The sequence below is a fragment of the Zonotrichia albicollis genome, chromosome 1, assembly GCF_047830755.1.
Source record: "Zonotrichia albicollis isolate bZonAlb1 chromosome 1, bZonAlb1.hap1, whole genome shotgun sequence".
Taxonomy (NCBI): Eukaryota; Metazoa; Chordata; class Aves; order Passeriformes; family Passerellidae; genus Zonotrichia; species Zonotrichia albicollis.
In genome coordinates, this window is record NC_133819.1 from 65607232 (window position 1) to 65628351 (window position 21120).

The window sequence follows — 21120 nt, forward strand, 5'->3', positions numbered from 1 at the left end:
AACGGAGAAGCTGTGTCTAAACATGCTGTATCTGAAATCTGTGGCAAAACTCGTGTAAGATTACAATCAGTTACTTAAAAGAATGCATGTCTGTTCATTGCAGGTCGACCTCACACGCACCTTCACCTTCCGTAACTCCAAGCAGACATACACAGGAATTCCCATTATAGTGGCAAATATGGACACTGTGGGGACGTTTGAAATGGCTGTGGTTATGGCAAAAGTAAGTCTCAACTCTCATTTCTGCAACAGTTGGGAAGCTGCTGGGGGACAGCGAGCAGCCTTTGTTGATTTTTTAGCTAAATTTGTTGAGAACAGGGGAATGCGAGTTTAAAACTCCAGAATAAAGAAAAAGCAGGTGTACTTTTACAACAGCACAGTCACCACAAACAGGGCTCCTGATGTAAGGAAATTTCCATATGATGTAAGGAAATTTCCATATTGGGAAGCTTCCATTTTGGGTGTAGCTCAGCTTCAGGTGGAGCTTTTAGAGCTTGTTTTTGAGGTCCCTTTGTGCTCCATGCCAGAAAAAAAAAATGAGCTGACAAGTTTTAAAAGTGTGGGTTATGGGATAGAACTGCAGCACTTTCTAAGTTAATGACCCTCTGTCACATTCAAAATACTGACAGTTGCGTAATGAAACATGTCATAAACCTGGTCCTGAAAAGTTGGCTAAGTATGCCAAGTTGCTTTTGAAGAGCTGTTTGTAGTTGCCTGGTCTGTTATTCACTGTTACTGTTTCTTCCAAGCAGGATGAGCCTATATTTAAAAGGGGATTTTCTAATACCTTATTTTGCAGCTGAGGGAAAAATTACTAACTGTGACATTAATATCAGTTCTCTTGTTTTTTTGCTAGCATGCAATGTTCACTGCAATTCACAAGCATTATTCTCTGGAAGAATGGAAACTGTTTGCTGCCAATCACCCAGAATGCCTTGAGGTACATTTTTCTACTGTAAATTATTATGGTTTATTGCTTTGTTCTGAACTCACATACACTGGATTCTCTAGGGAATGCTGTTGTCAAGTGAGGTTTTGGGGAATGAAGATATTTGCTGTTCTTAAATTCATGAAGGGAAGTGGCTTGTCCTGATTTAAAAGAGGGGCTGCGTGAGTCCATTATGAAAGTGCTTATATGAAGATGCTAAAAAGCAAAGTTTCTATATGCCTGGAATGGAAACAGAGAAGTATCCTGATGAAGGAAATACTTAGGAATAGGCACGAGTGCTGTGCTTCTGTTGCTGTTGCGAGCTGTGGTAGTTCACTGATGTGAATAATTTCAAATAACCCAACCACAGCCGGCCCTGCACACCCTTGTGCCAGGCAGAGTCTTTGCCATTAGGTGTGCAAGTGGATCTGAGTCTCCAGGCTGGAGGGGCCTAGGGGCTGGGCCCAGGCAGGGATGAGCACTGAAAGTTGTCAGGGCTTGTGTGTCCTCCACTTACCTTCTTGCACCAGAGCTCACTTTGTGCTATCCCACTTGTTCACAGGGTCCCAACCTGAGCCATTATGTTCAATCAATTTAAACATTGACTTAATTTGTGACTTTCTCACATTCAGACAACTTCTTTTCTTCTGGCAGGCCACTGTACCAGTAGAGGCACTGTGAGTGTGCCTGGCCATCTCCCCTTCCTGCTCAAAGTTCGGTGGAGTTTTTGATCTTTCTCTGTATAGAAAAGAATACAACATTGCTGTGTTGTATCTTTACCTGTGGCACATTTCAGAATTATATTATAAAGGCTATTGATTACAGAGTTGCTGAAAGTGAGCCTAGCACTCTGGCCAGTCAGGATTCCTTACATGCTGCTATAGGGTAGAAAGTGGTCTCAGGAATGTCCTGTGTCTGAACACTTCCAAACTTAACTTATTTGTGGTATATAATGACTGGAATAGGATCTCCTATTCCAGTAGTGATTAAATACTGACTTGCACAGTGACCTTGGATTTCTGCAGAGGTTTTGTAGGCCAACAGCTGTGGAAACTATTTTTCCTTTGGAAAGAACTCATTGGAAAACAAAGGAAGAAGCAATCTGCTTGTTTTCAATGGTAGCTGACCTTGCTTGAGAAAGGGGATTAGACTACAAAATCTCCAGAGGACCTTTCCCAACAAAATTATTCTGTGATTCTGTACATCACAGGAGTGCTTGGTGAACTTAAAAGACCTAGACTTTACTCTCTGACAGTGCCCCAAATTTTACCTAACTTCCTGGAAATATACCAAGTTAGGGCTTCATCTTGTGTTCATGTTAATATGAGAATGGCTGAACTTGACTGATCTCAGATGATTATATATGCCAGTGACAATCCACTTGTGAATGAATGCTAGAAAGCTAATTTCCCTCTCTTTTATATAATTTAAACTAGACAGAAATAGCCCACTGATTTTCCCAGGAAGGTATTTATTTCATATTACATAGTGTGATTTTTCACTAGTTACCAGCACAAGGCCTGCCAAGATTATGCAGGAAAAGACAAACAAATTGTGTGTGTTTATTTTATTTTTTGCAACCAACTACTCTGTTTTGTTCTCTCTGTTTTTTTTAGCATGTAGCAGCAAGCTCAGGTAGTGGACAAGAAGATTTGAAAAAGTTAACAAGTATTCTAGAGGCCATTCCAGCTATCAAATACATCTGCCTGGATGTGGCAAACGGCTATTCAGAGTATTTCGTGGAGTTTGTGAAGTCCGTCCGTGCCCTGTTCCCACATCACACCATTATGGTAAGTGTGTAGAAAGGGTGGAGGTGTGTGTGTGAATTCTGGCCAGGAACAGGACCCAGAGTTTGACTGGCAGGCATCAGAAGTTGGAAGAGGAAGGGTGTTCAATAACAGTTTGGTATTGTCCGTCCATTGCTGATGATTTCTGTGGGAATGGTTAGGGTGTGATCTGATGCAGCTGTCTAAGTAAGTTGGCATGGAGGACTGGCTGGATCCAGTTCTTTTCCTACTCATGTCCTCCTTCCCACTCTAGATGAGATCTCTGATCATTAAGTGTATAGGTTAATTTTGGTGATTCCAAGCAGAGGTTTGCTGTGGGAATGTACCAACATTTCCGGGCAGCTGGGGCCAGTGATTGTTAGATCACTATGAAGACAGATCAATGCAGACTGATCCTTGTCTGTGATAAGAATGAGAGGGATGTGGGGCTGTTGTAAACAGCATTATAAGGGAGCAAAATGGTCAGTGCTGGGGCTTTTCATGGTGCTTTCCGTGATGTTACTATCCCATCTCAAAGTGCTAATTCATGCTTCCTTGAGGTCTTTTGCACCAAAAATAAGATGTTTACATGGCCATGGAACTCCTAGCAGAAGAGCACTACTGCTGCTTTCCCAGGGCTCTTGAAGAAATGTGTCTGAATTGTTTCCATGAGAATAACAGAAATCCTCAAACAAGCAGCAGATTGGTAGTGAGGTTACCAGCCTTTCTTCAAGCCAGTGCAGCAAAAAATCATGTGTTTAGGCATCACTCCCTGCTTTCCCATGCCACAAATAAAGTAAAGTAAAATATAAATGTAAAGCAAATGTGAAGTAAGAATGTTCCTAAATGCACATTCTCCCTTTGTTCAATTGAGAATAACATATTCAAGCAGCTCAGAAGAGGATGCATTTCCTTTCTCCCATGTCAGAGGAAGGCAATGTTTTTGCTTTGGAATGATGGAAAACTGAAGTGAGCTGGAATGCTTGTTGGATGCTGGGTTATCATAGGCTGATGAATAGGCATTCTTCAACAGCTGCCAGGAGAGATGAGAGCCATTTTGGTATGCTCATATTTCCCATGGCTTTGGAGAGAGAGATTTTGGAACTATGAAATGATAAATGTGGGCCTTCTGAGCTCCTTTGGATCTGAAGTGTTGTCCCTAGTGACATGATTGCTCCAGTGATTTTGTCTTTGAAGTGTTGTGGGAGGGAGCTTAAAGCACATAGTTAAAGCCAAAGATTATCTTTGTCAGGAGTGGAAAGAAAATTGTGTGTCATGCCCTCCCCCACCTCCCCACCGATTGCTGACTTTGCTGACTGAGGAGGGAGGTCAACCAAGATGAATTCCCCAGAAGGCAGAGAAGGTCAATGTCAAAGTCAGATATTAGATTTAAAAAAACCCAGATTTTAGTCCAGGGTGCTTAGGCCAGTCTCATCCACCTTCTGCATCTGTTTGGCTGCCTTCCTGGTATCTGTGCTTTTGTGGCTAAGGTTATTGTTACTTCAGGTCTCATTGTCCTGACAGCACCACCTGCTTGAGCACATTTACAGCCAGCCCTGACCTGTTCAGTTGCCTTCTCTGATTGTAGCTCCTTTATCTGGACATGGCTTAATATGGCTTATGTTTTTAATCTGCACAGCAATAATTTCCACTCCTAAAAGCACACTAACAAACTTGGGGTGTTCAAAAACCTTCAGCTTTCCAAAGCCTCCAGAATCTGTTCAGTCTCTGAAGATCTCTGATTCAACTAGACACCCACCTCTACCCTGCTTCCAAATTAATTCATGTTCTGTGCCAAAATGGCCTTTTGAAGCTGTTCCTGGCTGAAATGCAGGAGCTGGTCTAGGCTCCTTTTAATGGCAATCTGGAAGACATGTCCTGCTGCTACCTGTTTGTTCTGACTGCTTTGGTGTGTCTGTGCTATGCCTGCAGTATGTTCTCTGCTGTTGAGACTTTCAAACAAAAGGAGCAGTTAAATAGGAGGTATAAAAATAAAGAAGCTTTCTCATAGCTGAAAGTGATCTCCAGGACCTTGTTTGCTTTCCTCAGCATGACTGTTCATTCCACAGTCAGCTGCAGTGAAATACATAACAGAAACCCAACCCTGGATCTCGGGGAATGTGTGTTCCCAGGGGCCACGTAATGGGCTCAGCTCTGAGGCTGAAAGGGGATGTGCAAAGCAACTGTGGTTAATGTTGTGCTCTCTGTGGCCAATACTCCCTGGCAGACCAGTGATGTCTCTTGTGTAACAACCCTTCAAATCCATGTTTCTGTCTTTTTAAATACTGACTTTTATAATCACATTGCCTTATTTTCTTCTGCCTGGTTCTGACACAAGGTTTTTTCACTTTCGCATTTTGTATTAATTTACAAAGAACATCTGTTTCTCCATGGAACACAAAGGGTAGAGAAGACAAATGGGCACAAAAGTACAACATGACTTGTCTTAAATCACTCATCGGGTTGGGAATGGGGGAAGAAAGGATATTTAAGTCTTCTGAGTGTCTCACAAGTGCCTCCCAGAACCAGGAAGATCCTGAGGAGGATCACCCATTGGGGGGTTTTGCTATTGTGCAGCATTATGTGCATCAATTATGCTTGCTTGCCCAAGTCTAAAGAAAACCTTTAGTCAGCATTCATGATGGAGGATCAGAGCCTTTATATTACAGGTTGCATAGTCCTTATTGATTAGTTTAATTGTAAACTTTAGGGTTATTCTATCACCCTGAAAGTCTGTTTACAAGCTGAGTTGTCTTTGTCTGCAAGCTTTGCCAAGTTTTTATCCTGAATTTTTGTTTTCATGCTATTCCTCTGTTCCTTATAGAAGAGCAGCCCTGCGGGGAGCAGGGAGTGTGGCAGGAAGAAGACTGAGGCAGGAGCACACTTGGAGATACAGTAGCACCCACAAGATGTGGGCCAGAGAGGGAGACAAGCGGAATTGCAAAGCAGAAGCAGAGGGAAACAGCAGGAGCCAGAAATTGTTGCTCCTCCTTGGAGTCAGTAGCAGAACTTTTCTGGGCCTTGGAGGCAGAATGGAGGCAGGATTCAGTCAGGGAAAGCCATGGAGGGTACTCCCAGTTCATCCCTGGAACACACACCAGAGTAAATTCAATTGTGACATGTCTACCAGGGCTGGCATCTGAGAACAGGGGCCAGGCAGGATCCCAGGATAGGAGCGAGGGATGCTGCTGAGCCTGCCTCAGGTGAGGCACAGTACTGTGTGCAAGCACCCACTGAGTGTGGCTCAGCCTTGCAAAGGGCATCTCCATCTCATGGTTAAGCACCCCTTACTTTCGTGGGTGGGAAGTGTCCTTTGGCCGTCTTCCTGATAATGTGGAGGCACAGACTGTGCTTTCCTCTAGGATACAAGAAGAAAGTTTGAGAACTGTTGTCATAGACACTTCTCCCCAGCTAGATCCATTGCCATTTGCCAGCAGCTTTCAATCAGTGCAGCAGTGTTCCTGTCTTAGGCAGTATGAGTTGATATTTATAGCAGGCTTTCATGAGGCACAGTATCAAATGCCTGACTGAAATTCAGAGGCACTGCCCTATGTGTTCACTAATTTTCTATCTCTGTCAGAGAAGCTGTAGTCTTTATAATCCTGTTAGGTAAAATCTTGATCTCAGTAAAGTCAGTAGGGAAATTCCTTTGGCTTTTCTGAGGCTGGGATTTTCCTCAGGACTGACCCACAGTTCAGTCATCCTGGATAGTGCTGGAATGACCTGGGTTGGCATTCACTTGGGACCCCATACTGAGTGATGGACATCACAATACTTGCACCAATTGCTTTGTTCCCTGACTACTTGTGTAAACACATGACAAAGTGTATTGCTTGTAGTGACTTCACAGTGCATGTTCCAATTGTGTTCTATTCTTTCAGCTAATTTTAAGAGGGTTTAATTTCTGTAGTCTCAGTCTTTCTATATTGATCTTTTCAGATTTTTTTTTTTAAAGTTGAGGTATTTTGGCTTTACTGTACCAGTGGAGACTTCAAAAGCCCTTTTGCCTCAATTCAGCTGTCATACTGGCGTGAGTGGTAAGGCAAGCATTGGTTTCAGTAAAGCAGAGTTCAGCTGGCTATGAGTAAACTGATTTCCCTTCAGCTGTCATACTGGGGTCTCTTCACATACGGCTAACTGTGCCTCTCTCATAGTGGTTTTTTTTTTGTGCTCTCTGAGGTCTGCAAAAGATAACCTCAAAGAAGCAAGCCTCTCATTGGCAGGTTGAAGTCTGCTATGTAGAGTTCCATGTCTTCCTTGAAAATTTGTAAAGGATCTGCAGATTTAGAAGCACAGAAATCAGTGATGTGTGTACATGCATTCCAGGAAAAAATATATGCTGGGGACATAAGTGCTTTTCCCTGCTAGGATGAGCATTTTCAACCAACATATGCAGTTCCAACATTTTCTAGCAGTAACTTAACAGTAAACGTCTGGTTAACATTTCTGAAGAGACAGTTTGACAACCTTCTATGCTCTGCTAATAAGAAGACACTGCTGTTTAAGTTAAATACATATTTTACCCCAAATCTCATGCAACTACTGACTTGAATACCTGCTCCTTCCTATTTATGAATCTTTTTAATGTGCTCCAGTGTTTCACCAGGTTGTACTGTGGTGTGTGTCATACAGCACAGGTGGTCATCTGCCTTCCAGAGGTAAACTGTTTCCTTGATGCCCTAAGTGGCACTCTCTCCATCACCCCATCTTGGAATGAACAGCACTTAGTATAACAAATTACCACTGAGCAGAAAGGAAGCAGCACTTAGCTGAAACACCGTACCTATTATATACTCTTTATTTCCTGATTGTTCTATTTTATTTTATTTTTAATCAATATCATGCTCTTTTGAGCAGATTTAAGTGGTCCTGTATCATAGACCACAAATTGCTGCTTGACATTCTCACTATTTTTCTAAGTGCTTCAGGTGTTTCAAGCTAATAAAAGGAGGAAGCAAAATTCAGTAAAAATAAATAAATAGTGAAATAGGAGTCAGAAATCAGTAAGTGGAGAACTGGTCTTGCCCAGTATTCCCTGGGTACTCTTCTGCTGACTTCAGCAATAGTTACATTTGAATAAAAACTGTACTAAGTAAGGACTTTAGAATTTGCCTCCTCCTCTACCCCTATCAGTGCTGCTGCAAACACTTATTAAGTCCTGCATTATCATTATGTAGGAGATTTCTGAACATCTCTAGATCCAAGTTCAGATCTCTAGAAATGAATAGTCTGTCCTTAGTACGAGTGCAAAACAGGTTATGTGGAAAACAGGAAGTTTCTCTTGTGCAGTTTTCCTGGTTAGGAATGTTCTGTAGACATGAGACAAGCCACAGAGCTGAGTTACAAACCAGCTTGGTTTGTAATTGTCTAAGAGTACTGAAGGAGATAGGAAATGTTGGAGCAGGACTCTTCTCATCACCTATCAAATGTCTTGGGAGCGTGGGGAGGTTCCTGTTGACAGAAGTGGAAACAGTGTTATTCCAGTTTACAGGAGGAATGTGAGGGAAGACCTGGGAAACTAAACACAAAGGCATGGGGCATTGCCCACCTCTGTAGGAAGCCCATTCTAGGGTTTGTCCACCCTCTCACTGAAGAACTGATTATTCATGTCACGTGAACCTCCCTGAGGGACACAGCTTTGAGCCATTCATATGCATCCTGTCCCTGGATCCCAGGGAGAACTCAGCACCTCCCTCTCCACCTGTCCTCCTCAGGAAGCTGTAGTGAGCAATGAGGTCACCCCTTGGCCACCTTCTCTCCAAGCTAGATGAGCCCAGTGCCTTGGCCACTCCCCACAGTACCTGCCTTTCAGTCACATCACCAGCTTTCCTACCTTCTTCTGACACATTCGAAGATTTTCATATCCTTCTCAAATTGTGGGCTGCAATTTATAGGATTGCGTTCCTGTACAGTGTTCCCTCAGAGTATGGGAATGCAGTTAGTACAGCTGTAGTGAGTCAGTTCAGGGTGTGCTATGTCAGCATTCATTTGCTTTGTGCAGCCCTTTGCAGAGAGGAAAGCGTGGTCTGAAAATGCACTGGCTAACAGTTTGTTTTCAAATGTAACTCAAAGCATAGGTTTTAGCTCATAAATCTCCTTTGAATAGGATTCAAATGTCATTTGAAATCCTTGCTCTTTGAAGACTGTCTTTTCCCTGAAAATCATCTGGACAGAGGACACTCCTGGCAAGGGAATTAATCTCTAGCCTCACTCTGACTGCTGATCCATCAGATGCACAGTTGGAACACATGCAAGGGCCTGTCTTGTCACACTGAGCTTGTATCAAAATGTTTCTTTAAATGAATAGAAATAGACTGGCAGCTCTCTGCACTTACTGCACCAGTTTTGCAGGCCAATTACCAAGTGTGTGCTCAAAGGTTGTTTTGTAGTTTCTTTTATTAAAAGTATCAGTAATTTAATCACACCGGCATTCTTAGCATTCACAGCATCCATGAACCAGAAAAATCTGTATCTCATGGTTATTACAGGCCACATACCCAGCCGAGGCTCTGGCACAAGAGGGCCCCCACCTCAATAAACCACATGTGGAAAACTACTCTAGGAATAGGTAGCACAGTATCAGGGGCAGTTCTGCAAGTTTCTGCTACAGTTTGGAGTAGGTAAATGTTCCTGGAGGCATGAGTAGATCACAAGGTGACTGTGAGCCACCAGTGTGACACAGGCAAAGGCATTCTTCTGTGTCAGGCAAGATATTTCCATAGAAAAGGCAAAAAGCCTTTGTGCAAAGCCTTGGTGAGAACTCACCTGTACCACTGTGGATAGTTCTCATTCCTCAGGTTCAAGAAAGATCTGTCTGGTATGACTTCAAGGAAGTCTGATATAAGGAAAACAAAGATTAAGCAATTGATTGGGGATGTGGAGAGCCAATAGAAGAAGTTTTCTAGAAGAAGCAAGACAAAGGCTGAGAGAGCTGTCTTCACTTTCAGCAAAGATAACGATGTAGGCAAAAGGAGGAAAAGACCTGTTGAAGTGCAAGAAAAAATAGGGTAAAGAACAAAAGAACACAAACCAATTCAGAATTTCTTTCCAAGAAGATGTAACCCTAACCAGCATGCTCTCTATATCTCTGCAAAGGTCATGCAGAGGGAACCAAACCCCTGTTTTTAACCAGTGGCATCACCACAACAAAATATGTCTATATGGTGTGAATGCTCAGATTTATATAGTCTGTATATACATACCAATTTTGGCACTAATGCAGAAAAATTAGAAGAATAGTACCTTCCTTTCAGTGGGCAAAATACTGAATCCTAAAGGAAAAAATTATTTTTCAGCATTTTAAACAAGATCTGAACTCCTGCAAAGCGAGTTAGGCAAAAGGCATGGAGGTCTCTAGGCTGTTCTGGAGAGACAGAGGTAGGGCAGGAGAAGTGAAGGAGTTCACTGTATATAAGAGAGAAGAATAGCCCCTGTGGTTAGGGATGATGTGGTTGAGAGCCTCTGGGTGAGGATTGGGGTGATGGATGACAAAGCAGATCTGATGGAATGCTAAGGATCAGGGTTTACTGGACTACTTGTTAAATTCATTTGACTTGAGAATTTACCTGGTTTAGTCTTGGTGGCATGTCCAAGGAACAGTATGATGAACTATATTCTTCCATACTCTGCGTAGTTCAACTTCTAAAAGCTCTGGATCAAACTTTTCATTATAGTTTTTAGTCTTTACTGCAGTAGTCTTGAAATCTCCTGTACCTGTGATACTGTTCTTTCTTTCTAGGCAGGCAATGTGGTGACAGGAGAGATGGTAGAAGAACTTATTATTTCTGGAGCAGATATTATTAAAGTGGGTATTGGACCAGGTAAGTAAAATAAAGGTGGCTTTTGGTATCATTGGTAGAGGATAGAGGAGTTGTCCAGATGGAACAAGTATATAATGCTGTTTCCTTGCCTGTTTGAATGCCAAGACCCACTCAGGTCAATAAAGTACCAGTGAACTTGCACACAGTGCGTTTAAGAAATTTACATACTGGGTGCCAGTGTTTCATACTGAACAGTGTTGCATATTGCACCTCCAGTCAGTGAAGATAGTTGGTTTTGGAAGCACTGGGCTGCCTGAGTTCCTGACATTACCACTGATAACATGTGTTGTGTCTGGGAACACTTTTCTAGCCTGCTGAAAAGAGGATGAGTCATCCGAGCTAAAGCTCAAAGGATGCTGTGTCCAGGTGTCCACTTCTATCAAGGAAAGATGTGTTTCTGAGTAGCTTTATGATTTGTGTTCTGTGAAGCTGAGGTTATCCCTGTCAATGTCTTCAAAGATGAAATGGTGTTAATTGTGAAATGTGGATAACTTTGCCTCTACCTGTTACTATTGCCTGGGAGCTAAAATTTACATTAATGTACTTACATGCTGTCTATCACTCTAAAATTTCCATGGATAAACAAGAGAACCTGGACCTTCTTACAGTGTTTTCCCTATCTTCCCTTCCCTAATGTTGTCTGGCATACACTGCCATAATCTTTCTTTCTTTTTTTTTTTTTTTTCCCTTCCTTGTGCCTTCCTTCACATGTTCCTTTTTTTGCTATTTTCTTCTTAGACTGCAGCTGGAGTCACCATATGTGGGCTAGATTTTAAAGTGGCTAACACAAATGTCACTGGCAGTATAGCTGTGATCATCCAGTGCAGTGCAGGCAGATTGTTTACTCTGCAGTGCCAGATAGTTATGGTCCATGAATGGATAACTGGAGCAGAGAAAATTATGTAATAAACCTTGCAGTTGTTCCCAGGAAGATATCAAACAATAAATAGTGCAAAATACATTAAGAATCAACAACAGAGATTTCATGGTGTAATTGTCATGGGCAAATTCAGATTTAAAAGAAGAATAATTATAGTTTGTAGCCTCAAACATGGAAATGTGGGTAAATGCTGTATAGTCTTCCCTGGAGATCTTCCTGAACAGATCTGTACAAGTTGACCCTGCAAACCCACATGTAATGAATGTTTCTCCCTCAGGTCTTGAAGCTCTTTTCCAGATAATGATCTATCATGTTATTATAAAGCATTACATACACTATGCAGTACAAGCCCTGTGGAAATCATATTTTTTGCCTATTTAATTAAAGCTAACTTTCTTACTATTTTTCAAGAATTCTTCTAAGTGTTTTCACTTTGTCAGTTCTTGGAAGGATCTTTGGTAACTTTTGCTTTACTGGTAGCTTGAGTATACCTGGATATCAGCTGAGTGAAGGGATTCATATTTCACTGCATTTTGGTTTAGAAACTGTTTTGAAATTCTCGTTATCATGCGGACCTTTTAGGTCTGTATCCTAAATTATAGTACCTAGACTGGCAAAAAGTACTCCTCCTTTTGACTTTTAATTTGAGGGAACAAAATAGAGAAGGTATTCCAAAAGGTCCATGTTGCTATGTTGAACTGTAAGTAAATTGGTTTGTATATACATATGTAAAATATGTTATATATAGATAGATATATACAGATAGATACATACCTTTATTTTTATCTATATGTACATGCATGCACAATGTATGGGTATAAATAATATAGTTCAATGAGTAGATATAGTTCCTATATTTCCCTTGTTGTTGTACTGTTCAGCTTTCAGATGATTACTTATCTCACTTTTTAAATGCTATATGCTGATTTTTTAATATTCCCCAAAATTGTCATCTGCCAAATATTCCTGCCTTCAGTATTAAACAAAAGATGGGAAAATTGTTACCAAAAAAAATCACAGATTTTACCATAGAATTGCTTCTTTAAACATGCAGAAAAGAGATAGAAATATTTATTAGAAGACATAGTTGGGTAATAAATGCTACTGCTGAGTCTCACAGGTTGTTATTCTGGTCCTTTTGCCCCTTCTCTTCAGGCACCTCAGTCAGATTTGCTTTCTTGTGATGAAGTAATTCTTTCACTGAGAAGCATTACTGATGGGAACTAAATTGGGACTGGCAGTGGAGAAGAAAGGGGGGACATGAGTCTCCTCAGCCACAGCTCCCCTGAAGTGGCATGAGAGCATTTCAGAATTCAAGTTCCTATATGCTCCTTTTATCTGTGAGAAGCCAGCATTGGCAATAGAGACTTCTTGGGAGAACAGTAATGCTGATAGAAACACATTTTTTTCTGTATAATTTCTGTCATCCTGATGAACTATGTATCTTCCTCTCGTTCTCTTGTCTAGGTTCTGTGTGTACCACTCGGATTAAGACAGGGGTGGGCTATCCACAGCTAAGTGCTGTTATTGAGTGTGCAGACTCAGCACATGGCTTGAAAGGACATATCATCTCTGTAAGTAACTATCATCTGCTCTGATTCCCACTGTGCAAACCGTTGTGGAACAGGAGAATCAAACAGTCCAGTACCCTGCATGTTAAAGCCTGTCCTTCTGTCATTCCCAGTTGACTCCTGTGCTAGTTCCTAGGACAGTCAGTGGAGATCCAGATGTAAAAAAACCAGCTCTCTAACATTTAAAAGATGCGGGTGCCTCACTTCTGTTTTGTTTTTCAAACTGTGCTTCTTCCTTTGTGGAGTAAGCTGTTACGTAAACAGAATAGGGAATGTTTTCACTATTGAAGCAAGCTGTAACTCCTCTGAAAGACTTCTGTAGGGGTGGAATGTAAACATTGCTTTCCTCAGAGTGTGACTGAGGGGTAGGCAGGCAGGCATAGAGGGGAGTACAAGGGAAAATGATGTGAGCCCATCTGTGCCCTGGTTGGATTGATTCAGAGAGCATCCACACAAAGCTCTCTGTGCAGGGACAGGAGTGTTTGAGGCGGCTGTTTTGAGCACAGCTAGCACGTGAGCCACTTATGTTCTCACTAAACTCGGGGGAAATAACAAGCCTGTGGAGGAAAAAGAGCATCTGTCTGTATTGCCTGCTAATGGCAGTTTCTACTCTTGTCAGCAAGACCAGATTCACCTCACAGAGAGAAGGTAAATTGGTAGTAAGCATGGTCCCAGACTGAGCTGGAGTGCAGCCTGCAGCGCCCGAAGGTCCTGTGTGCTTGGGCATACACAGGCATGTCAGGCTGGCACAGCCTCTGCAGGCTGCCTGTGAGGCAGCTGCTCATGGGGAGGGCACAGGGGCTCACCTGTGTGCTGTGCTCACAGCCAGCAGCCTCCCTCTGCCCCTCTAGGAGAGACCGCACACTGGATTTTAGTTCTACTGCCAAGGGAAATCACTGGAAAGCCCTGGTTTCTTTGACCCGGTTGGGACTAGTATCCATGGGAGGAAGGAATGTTCTGTTGTGTTGTTGAGGAGGGAGGTGAGAGGAAAACAAACTGGGGGTGGGCAAAGGGTTTGACTAGATCTCTTGGAGTATGATGGAGCAGGAACATGTGTTACAGTCAGATTTCTCTTGCTCTTTATTGTTAATGAATGTTCAGTCTCTCCTCTCTATGGCTTCTCTATGTGACTTTTGCAGAAAAAAAGGAAGCAGTCTGGGATTTCTATGACTTGGGCAGTATTGCAAATGTTTCTGTCTATAACAGACAGTAGAACGTGTGCAATAGAGCATGAACACCTCACTCATTACTGTGAAGGCTGCCTAAGTATAGTTGTCATCCTGGCAGTGGTGCTCAGAGACCCATCCTAGTTTTGCAATAATCATTTTCTTCTAGCAGCCCTCAGAAGAATGCTGTTATCCTGATTTTACAAGAAAACAGAGGGTCTGTATTCAGACTGTTGAAAAATTAGATGGTTCTGTACTGTATTTCCTTTCCTGCTTTGGGAATGGATCAGTTCTTGACTTGCTCAGGTTTCAGTGGTCCCACACCTATCAGCCCCCAGTGTGGGAATGCAGGAGGGCAATTTGATACCTGTCTGCTAGCAACATCTGGGCCAAGAGAAATACCTTCAGCTGCAGCTCACATCACTTCAGCTCAACTTTGTCACCTAATCTAAGGAGAGTAAAGCAAGCGTAAGGACATTATGCCTGAATTCTGGAGCATTCAGATGGATATTGGTGTATTTATTAGGGAAAGAAAAGGTTGGACTGCATGGTTGTTGCCAGAGCTCTGGCAAGAATATCATGGAAGAGAGGTATCCTCATGACAGAAAAACACCATATGGCAGCAATTCTAAGTATAGAATTGGGTCTGATGGCAACAAGTATACATGGCATCCCTCAAAATGTCTCACTGCTGTCTTTCTGCAGATTGAAGAAGGGGCACACCCTACCTGAGCCAAAAAAAATCCCTACAGGCAGAGTATTACCACAGCTATCTATGTCAATTCCCCAGGAGAGAATGTGTGCAGCAGTTTTTGTTATGTTGATATGAAAGCAGCAAGAAGGATGTGAAGAGAAAGCCGAACAGCTAGGTTCATGTGGATTGTAGCTAATGGTGTGATATGGGTTAGTCCCTTGGGGTACTTTCTTGTAGCCACTTCTGTCTTGTCCAGTACATTCATCAAATTAAATCCTCATTCTTGTTATGTTTGGTATAATTTCCATATGAAGAAAAAGAAGTCTTGCTCTCAGAATGAGGAAGTGATGGTGCTGAGCACAGTAAAGGCACTGCAGAGAGCACAGCACGAGTGAACCCTGATCTTCAGGAGCTCTGCTAGGATGGGACCACAAACTGGGATTTTAAACGTTCCTTTTACTGAAGTTATCTTGTATGATTTTTGGAACTGATTCGTTGACAAGGAAAGTGACAATTTTCAGGCAAACATGATAGTCCAAGTGAACACCTGGTGTCTGTCTAGTCATTTACACAGAGAAGTAGGAGGTAAAATTGCACCAGTTACTTTCTTCATGCTAAATTATCTGTAAGACTAAAAGCTCACCTCAGAAATTAATCTTTCATGACTCACTGGAAGCAGAGAGGAAACCCTCCATGAGATACAGGCATGGTTTTTGTCCCGTGCTGTTTGTCTGGGAGCCAGTAGTTCTCAGTTTTCATTCTTGCTAATCCATTGGCCTTGAGAAAGTGCTGCAGTGAGTTACAGTGGATGGGGCCTGCTGGAGATGTTTCTTCTAGGTCAGAGAACTCTGCTGGACAGAGGCAGTCACATATTCTAGTAAGCCAGCAATGTGGGGAATGGAAAGCAGCCCTGCATGTGTCCTCTCTCATGTGGCTGTCATTTGACAGAGATCCCTGTTTCCCCTTCTCCCTGCCTGGTTGATAGGTCACCAGCATTCAGTGAAAGAAATGACTAAGGGCTTCTTCACCCAGCTACTGCCATACTGTCCCTTTTTCCACACAGAAACACACCCAGTATATGTAGTTCAGAATAAAGCATCATATGTACTGTTTTTACTGCTATATATGCCACATACATTATATATCTTCTGCATAATAAATAGCTATCTGTTTGCTGATACCAGCAAATAGATAGCTACAGTGCTTTGTAGAAAGCACTGGTTATGCAGTTTATAATAAAGGTTGCTTGAAACATAAATCATACTTATAAACTCATTATAAATTGCTTATAATACTGAATGTTCAACCAGTGTATACTGGTTTGCCATGCTGTATTTTTTTTTCTTACTTTGGCTAAATTTTGTTGCTGTAAAATGGCTTATCTATCAAGAGAACAAGACTGGGGACAAAAACATTAGTTCAGCCACATTAAAGTATTTCTGTTGGGAAAGCTGCTTTCCCCTGCCCTTCTTCCTAGCACCCACTTGGCTCAGAATTGTGCTGTCTACAGGTTCCGTGACCGTAACCCTTTTCAGTAGTCTTACTTTGGTGTTATGCCAGTTCTCCTGAATTCAGAGGCAGATTTTTACACATAAGTTTGCCCAGGGTTGGGTTCTGAGGTAGAAGCTGAGCCTGCAGCAACCTCTATAACTAAAGCCCAGCCATCTACAAGTAATTTTGAACCCAGACTCAGGACCCTGTTGGAATAAGCTGAATTTCAATGATTAGCTTCCAAGGCAATGCAGCAGCAGAGCAGTCTTACTTTGTAGACAGAGTGCCTGTTTTTTCATGTCCTGGTTTAGGACAAATTAGGGGAAATCTCCAAGAGGGAGCCCCCCAGAACAAAACAAACCTCCAACCACCCCTCCCCCAACACCGGGTTCGGGAAGGAATTTCTCGGAGGAGCAAAGTGGAAAACAAAACCTATTTATTTACAAGTAACAAAAGAACACTCCCCAACACAAGAAAAGAAAAGGGACCAGACTGTGTCGTGGAGGGCACCGAATCTTCTCTAGCAGGCTTCGGGTGTCCTGGAGCTCGCAGGCCTGAATCCGGAGCCGGTCCAGTATCTTCAGGGGAGGGTAAGAGAGAGAGAGAGAACAAAAGAAAAAGGAAAAAAAAAAAAAAAAAACAGCGCAAAAGCAAAAAGCAAGCAAGCAAGCAAGCAAGCAGCTAGCAAAAGCCAAGCAGCCAAAAGCCAAAAGCCAGAAAGTGCCTGGTCACACCCCCCCCCCCCCCCCTTCCTCTCTTCCCCATCCCGCCACAGCCAGACTGCCGGGGGGGGGGGGGGGGGAAAGGCACAGCTGCCAGACATAACACACGATATTGGGATAAAGGCTGTCACCCCACGACACTCACAAGGAAAGTAGTGCTTTACTGCATATAGCTTTATTATATAGCATCTTCTGACATAACTGCTTAGTATGTTCCCTTTTTGTTTCCCTTTCTGTGAATCACTAAATTTACCTGCTTATCTGAAGTAACTGAAGACATCTACAGATAAAGAAGGGTTGTGAATCATCATTGTCAGTTACTTTTATCTTAAATGGTAACCCATGAGTTTTTAAGTCTCTTAAGCTGCTCAGCATTTTGTAATTTGGTAACATTCAAAGTGATATTTTTTGAAGCTGGTGATTAATGGTTACACAGTAAGCCCCTCCATCCTCACGGCACCTTTGAAAGCATAAAACCTTCATCACTGCCACTACTGGGTTTGTTACAAAAGTCAGATACTGAGCCACCCAAAAACAACTGACTACAACCCACCTACCAGAGAGCATTCAAATCCAATGTCTCTCAGATAGTCCGAGTCCTAAAACTGTTCTTTGAAGATTATAAGATTATTAGACTCATCTTTCTACCATGGCTCTTCCTTCCCTGACACATGCACACACACTCACACCCTCCTCCAGGCTATGACAGACTTGTTAAAGAGAAAGAATTGCACAAGCAGAGCCATTAAAAGGAGAGAGAGATTCAGCTGTCAGCCCAGCATTCATTCCTGGAGCTGACAGCAAGGGTGTCTAAGCTCAACAAAAGGCATAATGTGCTAGAGGTTATCAGCAAATGGAATAAAAGCCTTTAAAGTTCTACCAGGCACTGTTTGCAGTGGGGTGCCCTTTGAAAAGCCACTCACTTTTGGATCCACCTGCTCGGTTTGTGTGTGAATCCTTTTCTGGGCACACAGAGTTTCTAACCCAGAGCCCCGCTGGCAGCTGCCCATCAAAGGCAGCTCTGATACAGCTGATGGAGGGGGTGTCTGGCTGTGCTCGGCCGCAGGTCACGCACAGCCACGCGTTTCTGCCAACAGGGAGGTGAAACAGCATGAGGTAACTGGCCACTCTGGGGGTAGCTTCAAAAGCAGCAAAGATGTTGGCAGTCTTCAGTGGATCCAGATCATCAAAGGAATGAGGAGCTCTCCTGGTACAATGACTGTGTAGACTAAAGGATCTTTCATCTGGTGCTCAGACTTTTACAAATCCTAAAGAATCATAGCACATCATGAGCTCTGCTGTGTGCCATTCCTTTTTTACAGCTCTGTCTCACATACACAACCTCCCTCCCCTCAGCTGAACCCCCTTCATTGCACTGAAACTGAAATGTGTAGGTCTAAAATGCTAAAGGTCCAGAGCGCTGTTGCTTCCTTACCAAGACCATAGCATACAGTAAGGAGTAGGATGAGAGGCTCATTTTCACTTAACCAAAAATTGTATTAACTAGGTTTGTTAGAGATTATCAGATAAAAATCCAACATAGCTGATGATATATTCCCTCTTCCCTCCCACTGTGGCCTTTTAATATATTGTAAACTGCTGAGAAATTGTTTTTAAATGTCTTTGGTGGCTTAAGGTAGAGACTTGTGGTACCTCTGCTTCACACAGCCTTACATTAAAACGGCAGGGGATGATTCAGATCATCAGAGGAGGTTTTGTTTTCTGGTTTCTGGGATTTGGAAACTTGCTTTCAGGAATTTGCATTGCTGCTGTTACCAGTGGTATTATCAGTAGACTGTACAGTAGAGTAGGTGAGCCTCAAGGAGGTAAGCAGTGGAAAGGATTATTTGGATTCTGTGAAAACGTAGCCAAGATGATACATCCCAAGTGCACGGTCATCTCTCTTGACCTGCTGTTCTTGAGCAGGGGCCACAGTGCTGCAGTGCTCACTGGGTCCCTGGGTGACCTCGCTGACACTCACTGTTGTCTTTTCTTTGTGCAGGACGGAGGATGCAACTGCCCAGGAGATGTCGCCAAAGCGTTTGGTAAGAGCTGTGTGTTATGACACCCCCACGTGTCTCCAGTGCCCCTGGAAGGCAGGAATGCAGGAATCGGTGTGACCCTGAATGTGTAATCAATTAGCAGGAGGTTAAGTTAGTCCCTGCAGCTGACTCTAGTGAAATTAATGCACCAGGCATGAATTTGCTCTTTGGAACAGATAGTCCAAATTCTGCAGTGCAAAACATAGAGTGGTCAAAGCGATATTTAGAAATTATCAGCCAGGTGTGTATGAGATACACCTGCTGTGAGAGTACAAAGAAAACTCATAAGAGTTTCTTCTGAGTAGGGTTAAGAGATGCCTGTAACGTTGCCAGATCTGGCTGATTTGAGCCCTGAGTGGAAGAAGAGCAAAACAAAAAGGCAGGCCAGATCCCTGGAGATGTTCTTGGGATCAACTGTCTACTTGAAGAGATGAGATTTTTTTTATACTGTATCCCCTAGAGCTAGGCAGATGTCTGAAACATCTAAGTTAATAATTAACAGATTTTGCTTTCATGTAAGTTCAGTGAATTGCGCCAGCTCTTGATGAGAATAGAATAGAGGATTTAACCTGTGGGTATGGTCTGTTGGGCATGAGAGTCTGTTGGTATGGGGGGGTCAAAATCATCTTTGTCACTTAGCCATAACCTTGTTCAGCAGCATATGGGATGCAGGCACTAAATGCATCTTGAGGTGACAAGGCATTTAAAGGTACTCTCCCACCTTCCAAAAGGCCAGACACTTTGGAGGTGTCAAGTAGGGTAATGCCTGGAATACAGTGGGACAGCAGAGTCTCTCATGGGATTTCAGGGTGGTATGAAAACAAGACATAGCACATTATGATGCAGGAAGCTTTGCAAATATGGAAAGTAGAGGCAGGCCTAAACTCAGATTGCAGACTTGCCGAGAAAAACTCTAGGCCTGGAACTCAACTCCTGGAAAGGCTGAAACCAAAATCTGTCTTCTAAGTTTGCAGACAGCTCCAGTTTTGAGACAGATCACATCACAAGGAAGACTTAATTAGAGAATTCTAAGGACTGCTGTGGAATGATTGCTACCAGCAATGAATGTGCTTGGTCATAGGATTTCATATAACCCTTGTGTTACCCAGTGGTGATGGGATGCAGATACTTCAGTTGGGTGATTCCAACATAGCTGAGCAGCAGCATCCACCCTCTTAGACAGGATTGTGTTAAAAAAATGCCCAACCTCTCCTCAGCCCTCACTCTGACATGGTGCCTGCAGTGAGGTCTTTATTCTGCCTTTCTCTGGCTTCACAGCTCACCAGGTTCTTACTGGTGGTGTGGTCCTTGGGAGCTTGTGAACTGAAACTGTGACTTCACTGTATTCCCAGCTGTCTGCATAGAAACCTGGCCTGTGGGAAAGGTCTTTCTTCAGCAAGAGCATTTCCAGAAGCTAGAACAACAGGGAGCAACTTCACAGTGTTTGAAATGTTTTTCTTTGTAGTGTTTATTACAAATCTAAAAGATCCCTGTAGTCTCTTTGGACTAACTGAACTTGAACCTGCTTGAAACCTCTGAAGAGACAGTTTTTGGCTTTGCTGCTCATCAAGAGGTGCTGGGATTCCCAGTGGTACATGTCTGAAGGCTGCCACAGGATTATCCCTTGGACAGAGGAGCATCAGAAAGCTGACATTTTCCAGGCAGTAGTTGTACTCTTGATAGTAACCTAGACAGATCAGTGTGACTGTGTGTGACAGCTACAGAGCTGGAAATGATGGAGATGACCCTGAGGCAATAAACTTACTGTATCTGGTTATGTACACTTGACACAGACACATTGTGAACATCTGACAAGCTGGACCCAGATGTGACTTTGTCAAAGGTATGTGGCAAAATAAGCTTTGAGATAGCATTATTACTATCAGTGTTTATTGAATGCTACTGAAGTGATTGGCTATCTGAACCTCTTAGAGCGCAGCCACCATGCCCAACATTTACAAGTCAAAGCCTTGATACTGAATTGTCCAGCACAGACCTCTGTGCTTGAGTTACATGAATATATTGGATAGCAAAGACCAG

General features: G+C 42.8%; 1 protein-coding gene across 1 annotated transcript in view; it reads left to right on the plus strand.

Annotated features, from left to right (window-relative positions):
• The window catches only part of GMPR (guanosine monophosphate reductase), a 42033-nt gene that overhangs the window by 4223 nt on the left and 16690 nt on the right, over window positions 1-21120 (plus strand). Inside the window, exons 2-7 of the mRNA XM_074543308.1 lie at window positions 104-223; window positions 857-940; window positions 2545-2718; window positions 10433-10514; window positions 12862-12968; window positions 19041-19083. Coding sequence (XP_074399409.1) covers window positions 104-223; window positions 857-940; window positions 2545-2718; window positions 10433-10514; window positions 12862-12968; window positions 19041-19083 — 610 coding nt within the window. The remainder of the gene's footprint in view (window positions 1-103; window positions 224-856; window positions 941-2544; window positions 2719-10432; window positions 10515-12861; window positions 12969-19040; window positions 19084-21120) is intronic.